Source organism: Strongylocentrotus purpuratus, unplaced genomic scaffold (genome assembly GCF_000002235.5).
Source record: "Strongylocentrotus purpuratus isolate Spur 01 unplaced genomic scaffold, Spur_5.0 spur5_scaffold_6, whole genome shotgun sequence".
NCBI classification, from domain to species: domain Eukaryota; kingdom Metazoa; phylum Echinodermata; class Echinoidea; order Camarodonta; family Strongylocentrotidae; genus Strongylocentrotus; species Strongylocentrotus purpuratus.
This window is the reverse complement of record NW_022145612.1, coordinates 54,297,855-54,316,391: the sequence shown is the minus strand read 5'-3', so window position 1 is coordinate 54,316,391 and position 18,537 is coordinate 54,297,855. Positions and strand designations below refer to the sequence as shown.

General features: G+C 36.1%; 1 protein-coding gene across 2 annotated transcripts in view; it reads left to right on the top strand.

Annotated features, from left to right (window-relative positions):
- LOC576797 (cilia- and flagella-associated protein 410) overlaps positions 1-17,198 on the top strand; it is a 65,847-nt gene extending 48,649 nt beyond the window's left edge. Inside the window, exons 5-6 of one of the 2 annotated variants that reach the window (XM_777066.5) lie at positions 12,028-12,118; positions 13,921-17,198. In XM_777066.5, coding sequence (XP_782159.4) covers positions 12,028-12,118; positions 13,921-14,025 — 196 coding nt within the window. In that variant the 3' untranslated portion in view covers positions 14,026-17,198. Of the gene's footprint in view, positions 1-6,300; positions 7,134-12,027; positions 12,119-13,920 lie in introns of those variants that run through there. The other variant, XM_030973532.1, reaches the window with a different exon arrangement.
- Positions 17,199-18,537: the final 1,339 nt, after the last annotated feature.

The window sequence follows — 18,537 nt, the reverse complement described above, 5'->3', positions numbered from 1 at the left end:
TTTTGCACTTGTATCAGTATGCGTTAACACGCTATCTAAACCAGATGTGAACTTAGATTAGAAATTTAAAGCTCTTTCAGATATAACATGGTAAATGGTCACAAACAATGTGCTTTGATTTTCTTATGTGTAAATGAATTGCAATCGCACGCAACAGGTTCTTAACATATTCACTGAGCTCTGATATGATACAGAAATGTGATGCATAGAACACTTCTTTTTTAAATCATTAAAAAACACAGCAGTTTTACTGCAACATATCTGAACGAGACGTTATTTTTAATTTTTACCGTAACTAAAATCCTGGATGCAAATATGACTTGGAACAGAGATGTCATTGATTGAATAGCAGAGATTATGTAGATAGAGGAGACATATTATAGTATCATGCCATCTAACCTTGATATGAACCAAGGTTAATGAAAATACTCGATGGAAATTTGAAAAACGAGAGAGATACCGGAGATTGATTGCAGAGATTACATAGATGAACCAGACAGACTTGTAGAAACCGACAATAGAAGAAAATCCCTATATTGAAATCTGAAGAGAGCAGAGACTGTAATTTTATCAGCAGACCTGACTAACAAGTAGATGTACACTAGTAGACACACTTGTAGCACGTATTAGAAATATGTTTTTTAATCCTAATGTGATCTTGGGTTTGAAATTAGATAAAATTGGATGGATTGAAATCTGGTAGGACTCTATGTATCATTGAGTCCTTACATCGATGAAGTTCAAATAGTTCTGTCCTTGCTCATGCAGGTTATTGCATAGGATATTGCCTTTGAAGAGCGAGAAGGGGATTAATTCTGAACATTGAACTCATGGTTAAAACCCTGCTGGCTCATAACTGACAATGTCCGACATAAATGAAATGATGTTCTTTTTGATTGTCGGCAAAAAGGGAAAAAAAGGGACCTTTGATGGATTAGCAGGGCTTACATGGATACAGTGGAAAGAGCTCCATGCTAATTCAGCTGCTTTGGTATGAGCTCAGGCTAGAAATTAATAAAACTGGATTGAGAAGTAGCATTTACACAAATGGGGTGCGTAGCGTACACAGTAGCTCTTTACTTGAACCTGCTGTTTTTTTAAACTTAGTTAGAATCAATGATGTTCCATAATGGAAAGCTGAAGGAAGAGATAGATCATGTCGTGCCAACAGCTCCATGCTTTACTCAGTTTCAACCTGGAAATGCATATTTTGGTTGGAAATCTGAAAGATACAAAAATAGCAGTACTGAGTTTATGAGTAGATTTTGAACCCAAGCTGGTAGTTGTACCAGCTGTCTATCCCAGATGTAAAGGTTGTTTAAAATAGATGAAAATTGTTGATGGAAATAGATAACTAAATTTGAAACCTGAAATCTGGAAAGAAGAGTTAGATCATTGATTGATTAACAGAGCTTACATAGATGTACTACAAATAACTAAGTACTTGAACATGCTATCTAATCCTGATATGAACTTAGGTTCAAAATTTGTAACGGTTATTTATGGATTGGAAGGAACAGATAAATCGATGATTGATTAGCAGAGCTTACATAGATGTAGTTTAAATATCTCTGTACTAGAAAATACTGTCTAACTCTGATATGAACTTAGTACACACACACATTCACACACATACATTCAAGCACTACACCGACAGACATGCACACTGGCCGTGAGAGATGAAGTGTAGATAGTGTATAGAAATAAGAGGATTTGAAGCGCATGCCTTAGATGTTTGTCATCACATCGAGCAGTCAATCAGATGGATTGAAAACCTAATCCTGGGATCACTGGCAGACACTCATTAAGATGGTGTGTGGCTCGGCTCGGCTCGGCTCGCAGGTATGGATAGACTGACAGATACCTGGGGCTGCCTCGATGCTTACTATACTTTGTGTCACCCAGCTAAAAGGGGAAAAGACTTGTAGTTGGATTTCAGAAATAGGAGATCAGTGTCTTGACAAACTGATAGGTTTAATCCAGTAGTCAGGTTTGCCTTCAATTTACAATGGTCCAAAATGTAGAATAATAATCCAAAGTTCCAATCCAGGAGTGTATTGGAGATATGACATTCCAGAAAAAAATTATGTTTTTATCTTTTTAGTAATGCCAAACTTAAAAATTACAGTCCGAGCATTCAGTAGAGCTCAATAGCTACATGAAGAAAGAGGCTTTTAGTTCTTCCTCTGTGAAAAGAGCAATTGTCTTGTTACTGGTTCAAAAACAATTTCAGAGCCCCCTATTCTTTGATGAAGTATTTAACGGAATCCAATTTTATTTATAGAGAAGAACTCCAGGTCATTGATACCCTTAATGCTTACATCTAGATTTTCATACTTTCTTGATAAGATATTAGTACCAATTAAACCTTAATTCAGCAGATACACAAGAATCTAATTTCCCTTCCCGAAGCCTGTATTAATCATAGCTACATTGTATATTCATTGAAAATACCAGCTGTTAAACTTACAGTGCAGACTAGATGGGTGAAAAGTGCATGCTACTAAATGTGGGTTTTATGGTGACAATCATAAACCAAACGATGTGGCTTGAAGATTTATCAGGGCTCATTTGGGACATTATAACTGCCAGTCTGTCCTTAGAAGAAAGGGGGACAGGCTTGAGAGAGGATATTAGCATGCTGTTGAGCAAGCTCTCTCCACCATTACCATTAGTGAAGTGGGCTTCTGCAGCTTTTAAATGTTAATGTAGGATGTAGGTCTAGAAGATAGACTGGATACGCTACATGAACACATATATGTTGACATGTTGTGAATAAGAAAGACAGAGACAAAAACCGTAAGAAGGTTTAACCTGAAAATTAAGAGCATACATTTTCATTGACAATAATACATGGAAGGAGATCAATGTATCTGTAATGTTAGACAGCTAAAAGCATTTGTATTGGGAGAAATGAGGAAAATTTAAAAATCACCTGTGAGGATTATTTAATTTTTTAACAGAAAATGCCTAAAGAATTTGTACATGTGTTTTCATAAAAATCTTGTACTTTTATTATATACTCTACTATTATTTACTATACAATTGGCTGATCATGGAAAAAGGTTTCTGAATATTTGGAAAGGTGAAGACAATTTTGATGCATGTATTTTATGCTGTTTAGACACTTAAGGAAGTTTAATTATCAATGTTGGAGTCTACATGTCTGGAAGCATCAAATCAAGATATCTATGTACTGTGAATATTTTCATCTCAAGGTTGACTTGAGTTTTTTGTGGATTTTTGTTTTGTTTTTGGTTGTAATGGGAGTATTTGGAGACCTTCGATGTGCAACCTTGAAGCAGCTCATCCGTAGAGGGAATGCCTGAATCATCTCTAATTGGATGGGATGGATAATCAATGAGAGGAGAAAAAAGACTGCATCTCTCTCAGATCTAGAAGGTCACATTGGTGAAGCGGTCTCCTGAAGGTTGAGAGAGAGAGGGACAGACATATGATAGAGAGGGAGAGGAAAGGAGGGGGAGGGAGGGAGGGGGAGGGGATAGAGAAACTATAATAAAACAATATGAGATGAAGAAATGATGCAAGAGCAGCTATACACAAACAAATACTAAAACTTTATTGATTAACAAACAGTGATATACATTGAAAGACAGGGAGATAGGGCAAGAGTAAAATGAGAATAAGAGGAAAGAGAGGGGGAGAGAGGGGGAGAAAGAGTTCAGAGATGTACTTAAAGTAACAAACGTATAAAGGATAAAGAAGAAATGAGCCAAGCTCCCCAAATGGTACAAGAGAGAATATGAAAATTATACGAGAACTTACCATTTGAAGTTTAATTAGAATTTTTTTTCATTAGTAATAGGAGGATGATATTACGTAGTAAAATAGAGAAAATTAATATGTAAAATGGAGACAATCATAAATAACTGATTAAAAACAATTTTAACTTTAGGGATGACTTATTGTGCAGGCAAATTTTGTATTATGAGATTAACTATAGAAAAAGAAATGTAAATTAACACAAAATATTAGATTTTTGTTGTTGAAATAATCAATCTAGCAGTAATCCATCAAGTTGTGAAAATGTGATAATTTACATTTAGTAACTTAGGAAATGGACAGAGAGAAGCCAAAATAGATCAAATATGTGAGATAGTTCATTCATTTTTCTCTAAAGCATTTGCATGTATTGACCACAGGAGTCATAATCTGAAGCTTGGGGCATAATTTATGCTCTTTGCACACTCTGAATTCTCCCCATGCCTTCCATTTCTTTATGACAAGGATGGAATGATTGTTTATTTTGTGCCCTTTCAGAGTTCAATGCCATCTCTCACTGAATAAAGTCAATGTCCTCCCTTTTATCAACATCTTTACAATAAACCACAAGGATTAGTATAGTTCTTGCTATTATTAAAGTGAATTCAATTTGTAAAGGCCTATTTCCACCTGCTGGTTAATGAAAAAGGGTGAGATGGGTGATGGATTTAGGAAAGATAATCCAATGTCCAACCACCTAAATTTTGAGGTCGATTAAATTATTAAAGGGATATATTTTTGTTACATGCAGATTCTTGGCAAAGTGAAAGAAAGTTTCATGTACAGTAATGAAAGGTGTAATCCTGTTAACATTTTGAGTGTAGAAAAATTCTATTAAAAATGGGCTAGAATTGTGATTTAAAGAAAAACAGGTAATAAATTATAATTATTTTAAACATACCCAAGTGTAAAGGAATTTGTTCTCCTCAGATTAGTACTCTAATTTTATAAGAAAATATAAGTAGTATATGATTAGAATTAGAAGTTAATTATTATACCAACTGAAAATAAAGAAAAAATATTAAGTCTCAAAAGGACCAATCTTGTATTTTTATGTGCAGATTTTCTTTTCCTCAGACCATGGTTTTGCATTTGTATAGCACTGATGAGACTTTGTGCAATCTCAATTTTATGGCCATCTCCTGAATGTTGTATGGCATCCCCAATAAAAGTGCAGACAAGAGTTCATATAGAACCAAAGGGAATGAAAATAATTCCAGAAATGGCTTAGTTAATGAAATTGGGCAATTTTACTCTGTAATAAAAGACTTTAGTTGTTAATACTGTTTTCCATTACTTCCTTAATCAGGCGAATGCGTATCTAGATTGCATAGACTCATCTAGTATTGGTTAGATATAATGACTCAATGAATTGGGAGCGCATCCATGCAATATTTCCAGCAAATTAGGCAAAGAAAGAGATGGAAACAGAGGGGAGATACAAGACCAATTCTGAATCATAATTGGGAAAAGGTGAGGTAATAGAGATTATGCTGTTACGTGACTCACTCAAAAGTCATTTCATTTGAATGGACTTTATCTACGGAAGATGATCAAAGAATGAAGATTATGAAAATTGCCTACTTCTTTTCCATATTATCATCCTAAAAGCTGTAATCCAAGAGATGGATATTCTATTTGTATAAAATTGGGACTGCAATTATTGTACTTCTTTTGGAGGGAAAAAAGTTTGTTTTTTTTGTGAATGATACAAATTATCTTAAGGCCACGTTTATACGTATTATATGCATTTAGCCTATATTTAGATAACATGTTTGTCTTTCATTTCAATTGACTTTGAAGCAAAATAATTAATTCCTTCATAGGTGAGAATTAGGGATGATGTGATCATTCTTCTTTTGCCAATTAAAGCTAGGCTAAGGGTGATATGTAGGAAGCTAATATTGTGATGTGAAATGAACTAAAATATTTTATGTAATTGAATCAATCCAGGTTTAAGTGATGCAAAGTAGATTGCTCAGTTTGATTGATTTAGAAGTGTTGGCCTTGGATGTCTGTGCAAATATGTGCACATTTTTATTGATTTTTTTTTTTTTATCATGTTAAAGGTTTTTTTACACGGTTTCAAATTCTACAATTAGCCACCTCTATATTATTTTGATATGTGATCCTTTGATGTGCCGCACTTTTCATACAGAAGTGACCGATACAATGTTTCCCTCTCTGATATATTAATAGTCAGACACACAATACCTCACTACCTGGAAACGAAGCCTGCATTTCCTGCCTTTGTGCAATGCTACCACCATGCATAAGATAGAGAGATCATGAGGGGAAAGCCCTGCACTTTCTACCAAGCCCCAGGATTGACGCCTGGGCACATGAATGAGTAACGCATCCCAAACGTGCCGACTTGGTGCCAAAAACTGCCTCTCTTTGTCCCTACCCACTCATGCGAGGCATCTCAAAAGCACTAACCATTATTGGAGCTGAGTACAGTCATAAATTGGGTGTACTTTTTCCTCCATCTTGCACCCTTTTTATCTTTTTTCTTAGCTCATTCCTGGATGAGATGACGAAGCAGATTGTGTTCCACCCAAGCTCAATCCTAGCCAAGTCTCCAGGCAGGTGGATTGGTATAATGGCATCGCTAAGGGCCTTCTACGTTTGCCACACGTAATCCCGTTAAAATTGCCACGCCATGGCGGTTTTGGCCCTTAAGTGACTCAGCGCCAGGGGCTAATGGACGATAAGAAACCTGGAGGAGAATGGTATTTTTCCTCCAAACCCGGAATTGGTGAATCATGGGAATTTCAATAGATTTGTCGGACTGAGGACGGTAGTAATGGGAGGTGTCTAGCTTGTAGCCGGGAGCAGATGAATCTGTATTTGTTTTTATAAATATCTGAATGAGCAATGCTAATAAAGATGTTACTCTGGTCCCCAAAGGCTGATTTATGTCCAAGCATTAGGTGCATTCATGATGATTCCCTCACAGTCACAACCCTTGCTGTCACTGCTAGCAAGCATAGCATACATCTCAATCCTTCCCTCTTTAGTTATACACCCTATCCTCCTGTCATTGCTGCTGCTGAGGTTTGTGTCATGAAAGCAGAAAAGAAACTCTGATGAAGTCATCATTTGAAATTCAGATGAGGGTTATTTTCAGCATTAATCTTTTGACTACCGAAAGCTCTCATTTCCATAGATTTAGACAGATTTCACCCATTCCCATAGGCAATGGGTTAATGCTGAGAGGTATATTAGGTATTACCCTCTTAGCATGTCCATGATTAGGTCAACTTTTCCCTACCTTTAGAGAACCAAATCAGGAAGGATGGATTTAGCTGGAGGAAGATTAGACTGGGTATATATTTTGTAATGATTGATTCGTTCCTCATCATGGCTGAGGTCATCCTGATGATGTATTCATCTTTTCAGCAGAGCACTTCGGACCAAACACATCCATGGTCAACTAAAAGCTGGCTCAATACACTGGCAATTCCATCTAAAATCTGATCCTTTATCATTAGCATAGCCCTGTTGTGTCTGTAGTATAACCCCATAACTATTTTTATAAGCACAGAGTGTTACATATCAAAATTAGGAATTTCTTCAGGAAATAGCGCCGTATTTAACTCATCTAAAACATTTTCTCTGAAATGTTCACGAGGTTTAAGTGATAGCTGATTCACCCCCCCCCCCCTTTAATACCTAATCCAATTATTATTTTGTTATTTTGTTAGCATAGTATATACCTGTATTGCATCTGATTTTCCATTATGTTGAGAGACAAGGGTGTTTAACAAAAATGAAATATGAGAGAACTTCCTCTTAAAATGGATGAAAGATGATACCAAAAAAATGTATTAACCAAGCCAGTCAAAACAACTTACTGAATTGTCTGGTTCCCTAGTGATTAGATTTTTGTTTCAATAACATTTTCTAATTAAATCAAATGAACAGTCATCATGATGTGGCGTCTTTTTTGTGGGAAAGTATAAAAATGGCTTTATAGCACTGATGCAGAGACTGTAACTATGGAGAAGGGGGATAGAAATTGGCAATTAAATGTTGCCATTGCCAATTTGAATTGTTATCATAACTACTTGTACACGGGTCAGGTGTGAGATCTAATTAGATTATGGTATGGCTAATTTCAAGCTCCATGAATCAGCTCTCGTAAATTTTTGATTTTTCATAAAAAGTTGTTAATAAATCAAAGCTTTGTGAATGCTATTAGTAGTAGGTATAATGCCATGGTTAAAATAAAAATAAAAACTGAAAATGTGATGTGGGGGTGAAAGATATATGGGGAGGGGGGAAATACAGTAATAAATAGTGTAATACCAATAAGTGAACATTTTCTATTATTTTAGATGAAGCATTTACTGTTTATCATTGTTTTTCTTCCACTTCCCTCCAGTGGTTAACGAGCTGTACGACTCCTTCCTCAAATCAATTAATGATGAATCTATTTGTTTTCCAATCAGTCACAATTCAATCAACAGCTCTTAATCATTGTCTGTGAATTACCAGCAATTTGTGCGTGGCACTCCGCTATTAATCCCGTACACGGAATGTTTCCCTTGTGTAATGGAAGGTGTCACATTGTCCTTTGCTGATGATGCTTGCTCTATATGATCAGTGGGGGAAACATTGACATGCACAACATGAAAGACCACTGAGGAATAGTGATTAGATTATTTCCCCTGAGGGAGAATTTAATTTCTTGAGAGGGGCAGCACATAGCCAGTCAATTTACCTCTTATTGGGTTTCAAGGGCACGACATTAAATTGATAAAGCAGAGAGAATGGCGGTTAACCCTCAGCCGTCAGACTTCTTGAAATGTTTTTAAAAAAGAGCTGGGATTGATACAGTCATGTACATAGGGGAAATTGCTATTCTTTTTTTAAATATTTTTTAAAATAGCTTATGGAGTATCTACAAAGATGAAATCAAGTGAGATAAACAGGATGTACGTACTTGCATTCTACCTAAAGGAGCTAATATTGACAAATGAATACTGTTTTGAAAGATGGAAGGAATCACGGGAGTTTCTCCATTTGATCAGGACATGGCTTATGTGTTTGTCCTTCTGTCTTAATTTTGGCTAGAAATTCAAACTATACTTGATGGAGCATAATTATGATGAAACTTTTACAACTACTATAGTAGATTGTACATTGTAAATCGTCCATTGTGGGGATTGATGTGTTAAGTAAACTCTTCTTTCTTGTTTTTTCCCCTCTCTCTCACACTCTCTCTCTTTCTCTCTCTCTCTCTCTCTCTCTCTCTCTCTCTCACATACACACTCTCCCATCCTAACAATTCCATGATGAGCAGGTCCTGTGGTCTAATGAGCACATTTTCCCATCACATAGACCCCTGTTACACATGCGTCGGCTTTTAAAGCGGGCCCCGGAGGCGGCCTCACACCGGCAATTTGAAGCCGCCTCGAGATCATCAAACCCCTGTTACACATGATCTCGGGCCCGCAATTTTGCGTCTACACATAGGCCGGCCTCACGTCGCCTTTTCACGAGCTGATGTTGGGGCGGACTCCAGAAAGACAGAAAGAGAAAGTGATAGAATGATAAAAACAAAGAATAACATAAGAGAAGGTAATAGAAGGGAGAAACAAAGAATAACATAAGGAAAGACAGAAAGAGAAAGTGATAGAATGATAAAAACAAAGAATAAGATAAGGAAAGACAGAAAAAGAGAGTGATAGAATGATAAAAACAAAGAATAACATAAGAGAAGATGAAAGAAGGAAGAAACAAAGAATAACATAAGGAAAGACAGAAAGAGAAAGTGATAGAATGATAAACACAAAGAATAACATAAGGAAAGACAGAAAGAGAAGGTTATAGAAGGAAGAAACAAAGAATAACATAAGGAAAGAAAGAAAGAGAAAGCGATAGAATGATAAAAACAAAGAATAACATAAGGAAAGACAGAAAGAAAAAAGGATAGAATGATAAAAACATTTCACATAAGGAAAGACAGAAAGAGAAAGTGATAGAATGATAAAAACAAAGAATAACATAAGGAAAGACAGAAAGAGAGAGTGATAGAATGATAAAAACAAAGAATACAGGTTACGTCACTTCCGCTTATAAGCCGGCCCGAGTCCACTTTTGGTGTTACACATACCGATTGCGGGACTGAGGCCGGCCTCAAACCACATCCCGAGGTGGACTGAGTCCACCTGGCCTCAGTCCGGCTTTTCGAAAAAAGTTGGTGTTACACATACGTCGAGCCGACTCCGGGGCCGGCCTCAGTCCACTTTCAGACGTATGTGTAACAGGGGTCTTAGATTGTCATTATTGCTTCTGGCAATTGCAATCAGAGTCGAGAGTGAAGTAAATTAAGTGAAGCAAGCGCTTCTAGGCGAGGCCCACCATGCCCCCATGTACAGTGCAGAATGACTTTGGATGAGAGTGAATCCTGTAATTGGACACATGTTTGGCTTGTTAGCCATAAATAACACCATCACTCAAGAGGAACATAGTTGTAATTAAGCAGATAAGACGGTCTGATTCAATAAGAGTTGTGTTTGTGAAGGCGGTATAGAGTTGATGATTGGATGGGGTACTAGATTTCCATCTACTCAGTTCTTAGCCTTGAAGTTGTCTTCTTCACCAAAAACATTGCAACATTTTGTTTTCCAACTTTAAAGTTGGTTGGGAACATGACCTTGAGGATAAAGTTGGATTAAACAGTCTTCTTGCTTCACTGTTTAGAAAGGTCGACCCCTGAGAAATCTGTTTCCGTGTTCAGACAATCAGAAACAATTGTATCACAATACGAGAATCCTTTAACTATACTATAAGTAATAAGCCCTTTTCTGTCATATACAGAACCATTGTATAGCAAAATGCATGTTTGAGCATCGTTTAAATAACTGAGCAAGACTGATTGTGAGTGCACACTTATGTTTGGCCAGTTGTCTTGTAAACTGACTTCTTCAAAACTAGTTTCTTTATACCATGTTGTTAAAGTCTGTATGCCCCTTTCAATATACGATGATTCTTTATATCAATTTCATCTAGTATATATCTCTTTCTTGCTTGTTGTTGAATTGCTTCATGTGAGAATGCGTCGGTCTACCATTATATATCCCTCTGATCATCTGGCTGAGGAATGGTAATCAGGGATGTGGGGCTGCCCAAGTTTCACTGAGACGTGTAAACAAGAGAACTTTGTTCATTCTGCATTGTAAAGAGAAGAACCTGTGACATTTCCAATGCACTATGTTAACATCTTCCAAAGATGTCATTTAATGACAGCTTGTTGCTTCTGGTTTGTTTCATGCTTTGTAATGTTTGAAAATCAGAATACTTCTTCAACATAGATTAGTTTTATTTTTATATCTTAAATTATCTCCCCTTCCCCCACCCAACCTCCCTCCCCCCCCCCCCTCTCCCCCCCCTCTCTCTCTCTCTCTCTCTCTCTCTCTCTCTCTCTCTCTCTCTCTCTCTTTCTCTCTCTCTCTCTCTCTTTCTCTCACTCACTCTCTCTCTCTTTCTGTCTCCTTATCTCTCTTTTTTTCTTTCTTGATCTGCTTTTATTTTATGATATACTAGTAGATGTTTCTTCATAGATTTAAGAGAATTTCTTTATATTATTTTATTCTTTTGTTGATTATCATTTTCGATGTGAAAAGGATATAAACAAATGACCTGTAGAGTTGACGATTATAGCTGCAGAACATAAATGAGAATGCTGCGGTCTTTTAGGTGATCGATACGTTGCGATTAGTATGTTAATGTTTGTATGGAGAAAGCCAGGTAGCATTGGCCTTGGTCTGTATTCATTGAGCAGGTGATGCGTAAGGTGATGAAGCCGTCTTGCCATGTTGCGGGCCGCTGATGAATAAATCAAGAGATAGCATCAAATAATCACGCAGTTACCTTCCAAAACTCTTCCCCCATGTGTGTCTCATAGAGTCAGTGAACTGTTCTGATTTAACCATTACTCATCAGCCTTTTCTTTCTTTCTTTTTCTCTATTTTTTTCTTAGGGGGGGGGGGATGTCTTGGGTATTTTGTTTTTGGGGGGTGTTGTATTTTTAGTTTTTATTACTGTATTGAATATGTTTATGTACAAGATAAGTAATATATTTGTGCATATGCACTGAATTACTTACCCAAAGACTCATATGCCATCAACTTTTTATATTGGCATTTTGTATATTGAACTGAATTTTTTTTTTTTCTGAATGAAACTAACAAATTTTTCCAACTTTCTCCTTTTCCCCTAAACTTTTGTGTACAGTAAAATTAGAGAACAGCTGGGGCTGAAGCCATTATCATCCGACAAACTCTCTCCTGCCAAACACAAGACTATAAGCAGCCACAAAACTAAAGTAAGCATATTAAACATACTAACCAGGGGGTGTTTCATAAAGCTGTGCGTATAGTTATGCATGACTTTACGAATGACTTGAATATGAAGAGCTAAATACGATTGTCAAATCCTTTTAATTGCATAAGCGAAAGTTGAAATATGCAGATGTAGATTAACCTTATCACTAATAACAAACCATTTTAATGCAAAGAGTATTTTTGGCTACAATTCAATTGGGATTATTGGAAATACAGTCACCCTTTGTTAAAATGTCAGGAAAAACTTTAGGCATCCTATTTGGCTCATATTCAAATCATTGTGAAGTCATTCATAACTTTACGCGAAGCTTTGTGAAACACCCCCTTGGGTGGCTTTCAACTTTAATAGAGTGCTTTTTGCTTTCTCTGGTAGCAATGTGGAGCGATTGAAATGCTGAAATATCTAAGTCCAGTTTCAGATGAAAAATGATGTACTCCCTGAATCTGTGTAAAATTTATGAATAAAAAGGTCTGGCTCTCTGCAGTCAAAATTATGAAGGTTGCCTAGATATGAAAAAAGATGGATTAATGAAGTCTTTGCAGACACTTTCAAATAGATATATGGAATGATGAATAAGGAGGTTGATCCAGAGACATCATCAACTTTTGCACCATATTCATAAGCATGTCTAAAAGTCACCAGGGTGAAACAAGACTGGTGAACTTTGGAAACATTTGTGCAGATTACCGCTTTCAAAGTCTTAAATTTTCTGTCAGGACAGTACACATATAATCATCATTATGCTAATGATTCACCTTATATCTAATTAGCTTCTTTACTTCCTTCTATGTATTCAGTCATCAATTTTATCTAGTCTTTGCCTCTGTAATTCTTCTTGCTAGCATGTGTGTGTACATTTACACTGTATTTCACTAGATGATGCAGAATATTCTTGAATGACTCTCATTGCTTGCCATCATAGATTAATTGTATTCATGTTCATTCAAGTTCCAAAAAAGGAGGAATGTATTGGAATTGGTTGAGGAATAGACTTCTTTCAAGTAAAAAGTTTTTCTTTTGTAAATTTAAACAGTGTTTAAAACAGCTTCAGAGAATATGAGAAGTGAAAATATTGAGGAAAACTAGCCATTTTAATTACTTAACAATACTCTTTAATGAAAAGATGGAAAACTGAACGCTTTAGTCTAGAAATATAAAGGGACAACGTAGAGCTTGAAAACATAGAATTCATGGGGAAGACTAAAACTCTTTAAAAGACACATTATAGCTTCCAAGTGTGAGTGGAAGGCAGGGAATCCCTACTGCCTCTTACTCACCCATTAAATAACACTTGACCAACTCACGCAGGGAGGAGAGTTTCCACTCCTGGTCCCCAAGATACCTAATTATTAAAGGATTTTTCCCGTTTTCACACTGAAATTCCAGGAGGTAAGATTCTGGCCAAGTAGAAGAATTGACCTCTGAATCATATTTTCTTGAAATACTATCACCTTCTTCCTTTTGTATTCTTCTTTCTTTTCTCTCTCTCTCTCTCTGTTCTCTCTTTGTGCTCTTCTGTTCTGCACTTTTTTCCCACTCTCCTGTGGTTATTTTATATAAAGTAAAAAGGAAAGTACATTTATAACTCTATGAATTTTCTACGAGAATGTACTCACAGTTGAAAATTGGTTGTATATCAATATTTTTGGAAGATGATCTCTATATCATTGCTACTCTTCTTTTTTTATAAATATTGTCAGGTTATGTTTAAATTTAATTTGTACACCTCACCTATTACCTTCACTAATTTTTTTTTTTTTTTTTTTTACCACTGACGTACAGAATGCCAGTATCCTATCTGCAGTACTCACCCTGATCAAAGAGTTGGATAGGGACAGTTTGGAGGTGGTGGCTAATGCCTGCAAGGATAGACTAGAATCATTATGATCTCATCTCATACATCCTCGCTCACAGCAGCAAAGTATTCATAAGGACAAACTCTTGAAAGACTGCCAGAGACTAAGAGATATATTACTTGGCACAAACGGAGCAGGCAGGTGATGGGGCTTACTACCTGACAGACAGACTCTTGGGGATTTGTTTGTGTTGATGTTGTTTCATGATTGAGTCAGGGGTAGTCCCAGGACAAGAGAGAATCACACCTTAAAGTGAGAAAGAACCATGTATTGACCCGATGGCTACAGAGACGTAAGAACATAGAGGGACTGATGCTGAAGCTGTTTGTAGAGCTGTCATAGAGGTTACCTGGTGAATACGAGACCAGTGTGGAAGCTGTTGTTCCATCCTGCAAGTATGGAGTGCACCGTGACTTTACTTCTCTTTACAAGGAGGATATCAAGGATTCGCGTTGCATCATTTTGTCCTGTCGCATAAGCCATGGTGGATAGAAATAATGAATAGGGAATTTGAATTACCGAGCATGTGTCAAACAGTGACATCAAGTTGCCTTGATCTTGAAAGTGGGTGTGAATGACGAAGTGAAGTTGGTGTTTTATCGTGTCACATGAACTTTGAGAATACTTGTTATTCTGCTCAGACTGCTCTACATATTCATATTGAAAGATACATTAGAAACTGAGCAATGCTGCTGTCGTTAAAGTTACTCAAAAAAAATTAATCCTTAGCAACCCATTGGTATATTTTTTCCCCCTGTAAAGTGGCAATGTCAGTATCATCTAGCATGTACAGAATGGTATACTGTATATAGCAATGCTCAATCTTTCATTTAATCACCAATATGAAGAAAAAAGTAAATGCTGCCTTTTACATACTCTCTCATACGGAAACATAACTTGAATTTGCTTCTTTTTATTTGTTTAGAAGCACGTTTACACTTGGGATATATGAAACCTGTTTTCTTATCTGATTTCACTTGCCTTTATAACAGTAAATGATCTTGTACAGACAATAATTTAACCCTTCAAATACTACATTTTCTCATTCCCAAAGCTTTAATACAGGAAAAACCCGGTTCCATTGGGCAAATGGGTTAAGCAGGCCAATTTTTGGCAGGGGGGGGGGGGGGGGGTTACATATAGGAGAAAGGGAATCTGATAGCAATTCAAAAGTTCTGTTGTTTTTTACTTTGCAGGTATTTATTTTTTTGCAGTCGCATCAATTGTTCTGTGGGAGCTCCACTTTAGTATGTATTTTGAAATCCTTCATCAAGATATAAGAGCCACTACGGTATGGCCTCTTGAGAACTGAAAACTGATGAAGTATGCAGGTTGTACACAAAAAGATTTATTTTGTCACAGTAAAAGTTATTTTCTATAGATTGATCATGTGTGGAGTAATATATTTTGATAATTTTTTGTTGATTTATATGATTACATACATGTACCGTATTAATGAATTCAGCTAATTTTCCTTGTTCTGATTTTTTTTCATATACAGAAGGTTGATTGATGTAAATGTCTGTGATTCCACATAAATTACATTTGTATCATTAGACTTGATTTAGTGAAGTGAAACAACAATTTATAAGTTTAATAAATTATTTTTGCATTGCAGTGGCTCATGAATTTTAAGTTGTACAATGTACAAAGAAGCAAGAAAGGATGCATTACATCTGTACATGTATACCTATGCCATCGTTGCCAAAAGTGCGTTCATGTAGCAGTTGGTAATGTTTATGCTTTTCTTGTCTGTTTATACATGTGATATAACATTCCAAAGGAGAAATTTCATTGAAAGTCAGATCAAACAGTAACAATTTGGGTCTCCACCTTAGAATCTAAATTCTACACATGTACCCAGTGAAAAAGAAGTTGAGCAGAGAGCTATTGATATCAACTTTCATAACTTGTGGTCACATTTCGTTATGAAGATGTGGTCACATTTCGTTAGGAAGATGAGAGTACATAAGTATCATGGAGAAAAGATTTCATGCTCATTAACACAAGAGAAAACGTACAAATGAAGAATTCAATTATTTTTTTTGTTGACTTTTCTGATTGATCGCAATGAGAGTTAATACGAGGGAAAAAAGGTTGGTTCCCGAGACTCAATAGAACAGTGGTGTCCTGTGGATAAGCTTGAAATTACCTTGTTAACCAAGAAAATACAAAACTTAATGATTCATCAAGAAAGTGGCTATTATCGAAACTAGGAATATTTCTCTGGTGGATATTGAAATGAGTATAGCATCATATTTTTTCAAAGAAAACCCTGCTCCCTTTTTTGTTACACTGAAATGTATTTTCTTCTATTTTCTTATGTTTGTAAACAAAATATATTTTTGGTCAATTTTGAGATGAGAAAGTTACCAGAGAAGTTGTGATATATCGGCCCTACAATCAACAAACAATTCCTCTTCATGCAGCCAATGTGTATTCTTTCAATGTAGAGGGCGCTATTAAAGATTAGCTTGCAAGCACCAGTTGGGTGTTTGTATGTGAGCCATGATATATATTCATTCCTGGAGGATGGGTGTGTGTACTCTACATGTACCATGCAAGCTCAAGTTTGCCGATTCTGTGGGAGAAAAATAGCACAAAGGGTAGATATGATTTACAATTACTGGTATATGACTAACGCTGTTAAAAGTGGACGTACTTGCACCTTGGCCAACTTCTAACACTATTTTACATTTCACCTTCCAGAGGATATTCTTTAAGCAAATTATATACCGGTATGTATATGCAAACTATATGATCACAAAGTCAATTCTAAATGATGCAGGATGGGAAGAATGATGTAAGAAATGATAAAGGAATTTGTTTTTTTGTGGTCATGAACCCGTGGTTTAAAATCTGTGATATACTGGTACATAATAATGATGTATTGACAGATCTTTTGTATGTTAAATCTGATTAATCCATTTGAAATATATTGAATGAATGGGAAGGTAACTGCAACTTAATGCAAAAAGGGTATGGTATTGAGTGGACATGGCTGACGATTGACTATGGAATTGCTCATGTCCAATTATATATATATATACTTGTCTTGTATATATGTGTGTATTTTGTCCTGTAAATAAATGAAAAAATGATGTGGAAACAACTTGTGAAAAATCTTGCTACTTATGTGTATTATCTGCATCATATGATTAAAAAAAGAGATATTAAAAAGTATCTTTGTACAGGTGGAAAATATGCCTATTGTATATCAAGTCTTTATTTTCACGTTCTTTGCCTAATGTGTTGTAGCCAGTTTATACTTAAGCATGTGATGTAAACATTGAAGGAATTCAAAGCTCTCTATTTTCATAAGAAAATGAGATTAGCAATATTCATGTGCAAACCATCAGCATAATGACATAGTCCAAACAATACCTATCCCTAAACCTACATGTACTCTCAGACCTGCCCTACAAACACTAATTCCAAACCTAATCCTTTCTTTAGTCATTTTAAAGACCCTGTCAGAAGTGAAGAATGCAGAAGAAAAAAATCAATTACATCTGCTGTATATATATCAACGGAAAGCTTATATGCCATAGATTATAAAAATATCAATTATATCTTATTTTACTTTCTGTCAGAGGAGTATAAACAGCTTTCTGAATACTGGAAATGAAAAGCTATGAAATATCTGAAGATGTCTACCTAAATCTAGCTATCGACTTGATGACATCATATGTGGAGTATGCATATTCACAATGACTTTGTATGAATTGAGCATGGCTTAACGCCTCGGCTATTAAGGCGAGCTGATCGGTCCACATGTTATGTCTTCAACGCAACTGCAGCAAATTTGACCCCTGTCTATAGTGGCAATGTAGTTAGTATCCCGAAAGAGAGAGAGAAATTGTGATGTAGAACCTGTCTACAGTGGCCACTTTTTCCATTTCCCTTGGGTGACCTTAATAGACAGGTTTGACTGTATAAAAGTTTCATAAAGTTTTGTATGACGACATTGTATGCACTGTATATTCACCATCATAATCATCATTATACACATCCTACAATTAATAATAATTATTTTAATCATCGTGACCATGATAATCATCATCCACTTAACCATCCTTCTCGCTCACTTCATCAACGTTACAATCATTATTATGCAGTGGAAACTTTTTATAAGGAGGGCATTGCCACTATAAAAATTCATCATCATCAACTTCAGGTGGCGCTGTAAAGCGCTGCTGTGGTCTTCACTGACTCCATAAACTTTCAAAACGATGATCTTAGTCCTGTTCACGCTTGACACATTAAACCACCCAACAAAGATGAAACGCCATGGCAAAATAACATTAGTGGGCAACATATTTTTGTGTCTCTGTAAGCGTCTATTGCACACCGCTACAGCTTCTTCACAATAGTAGCCATTTGTTTCCATGTAAAATGTTTTTATTTTCCTGTGGTGTTCTCTGTTTACTTGGGGTTGTTGTTATCTTCTTTTTTTGGGGGGGGGGAAGTTTAACATGTCATGTGTGAATAAGGCTATGCTTATTTTTCATCATTGAGACAGTGCAATCTTCCTACTTTCAAA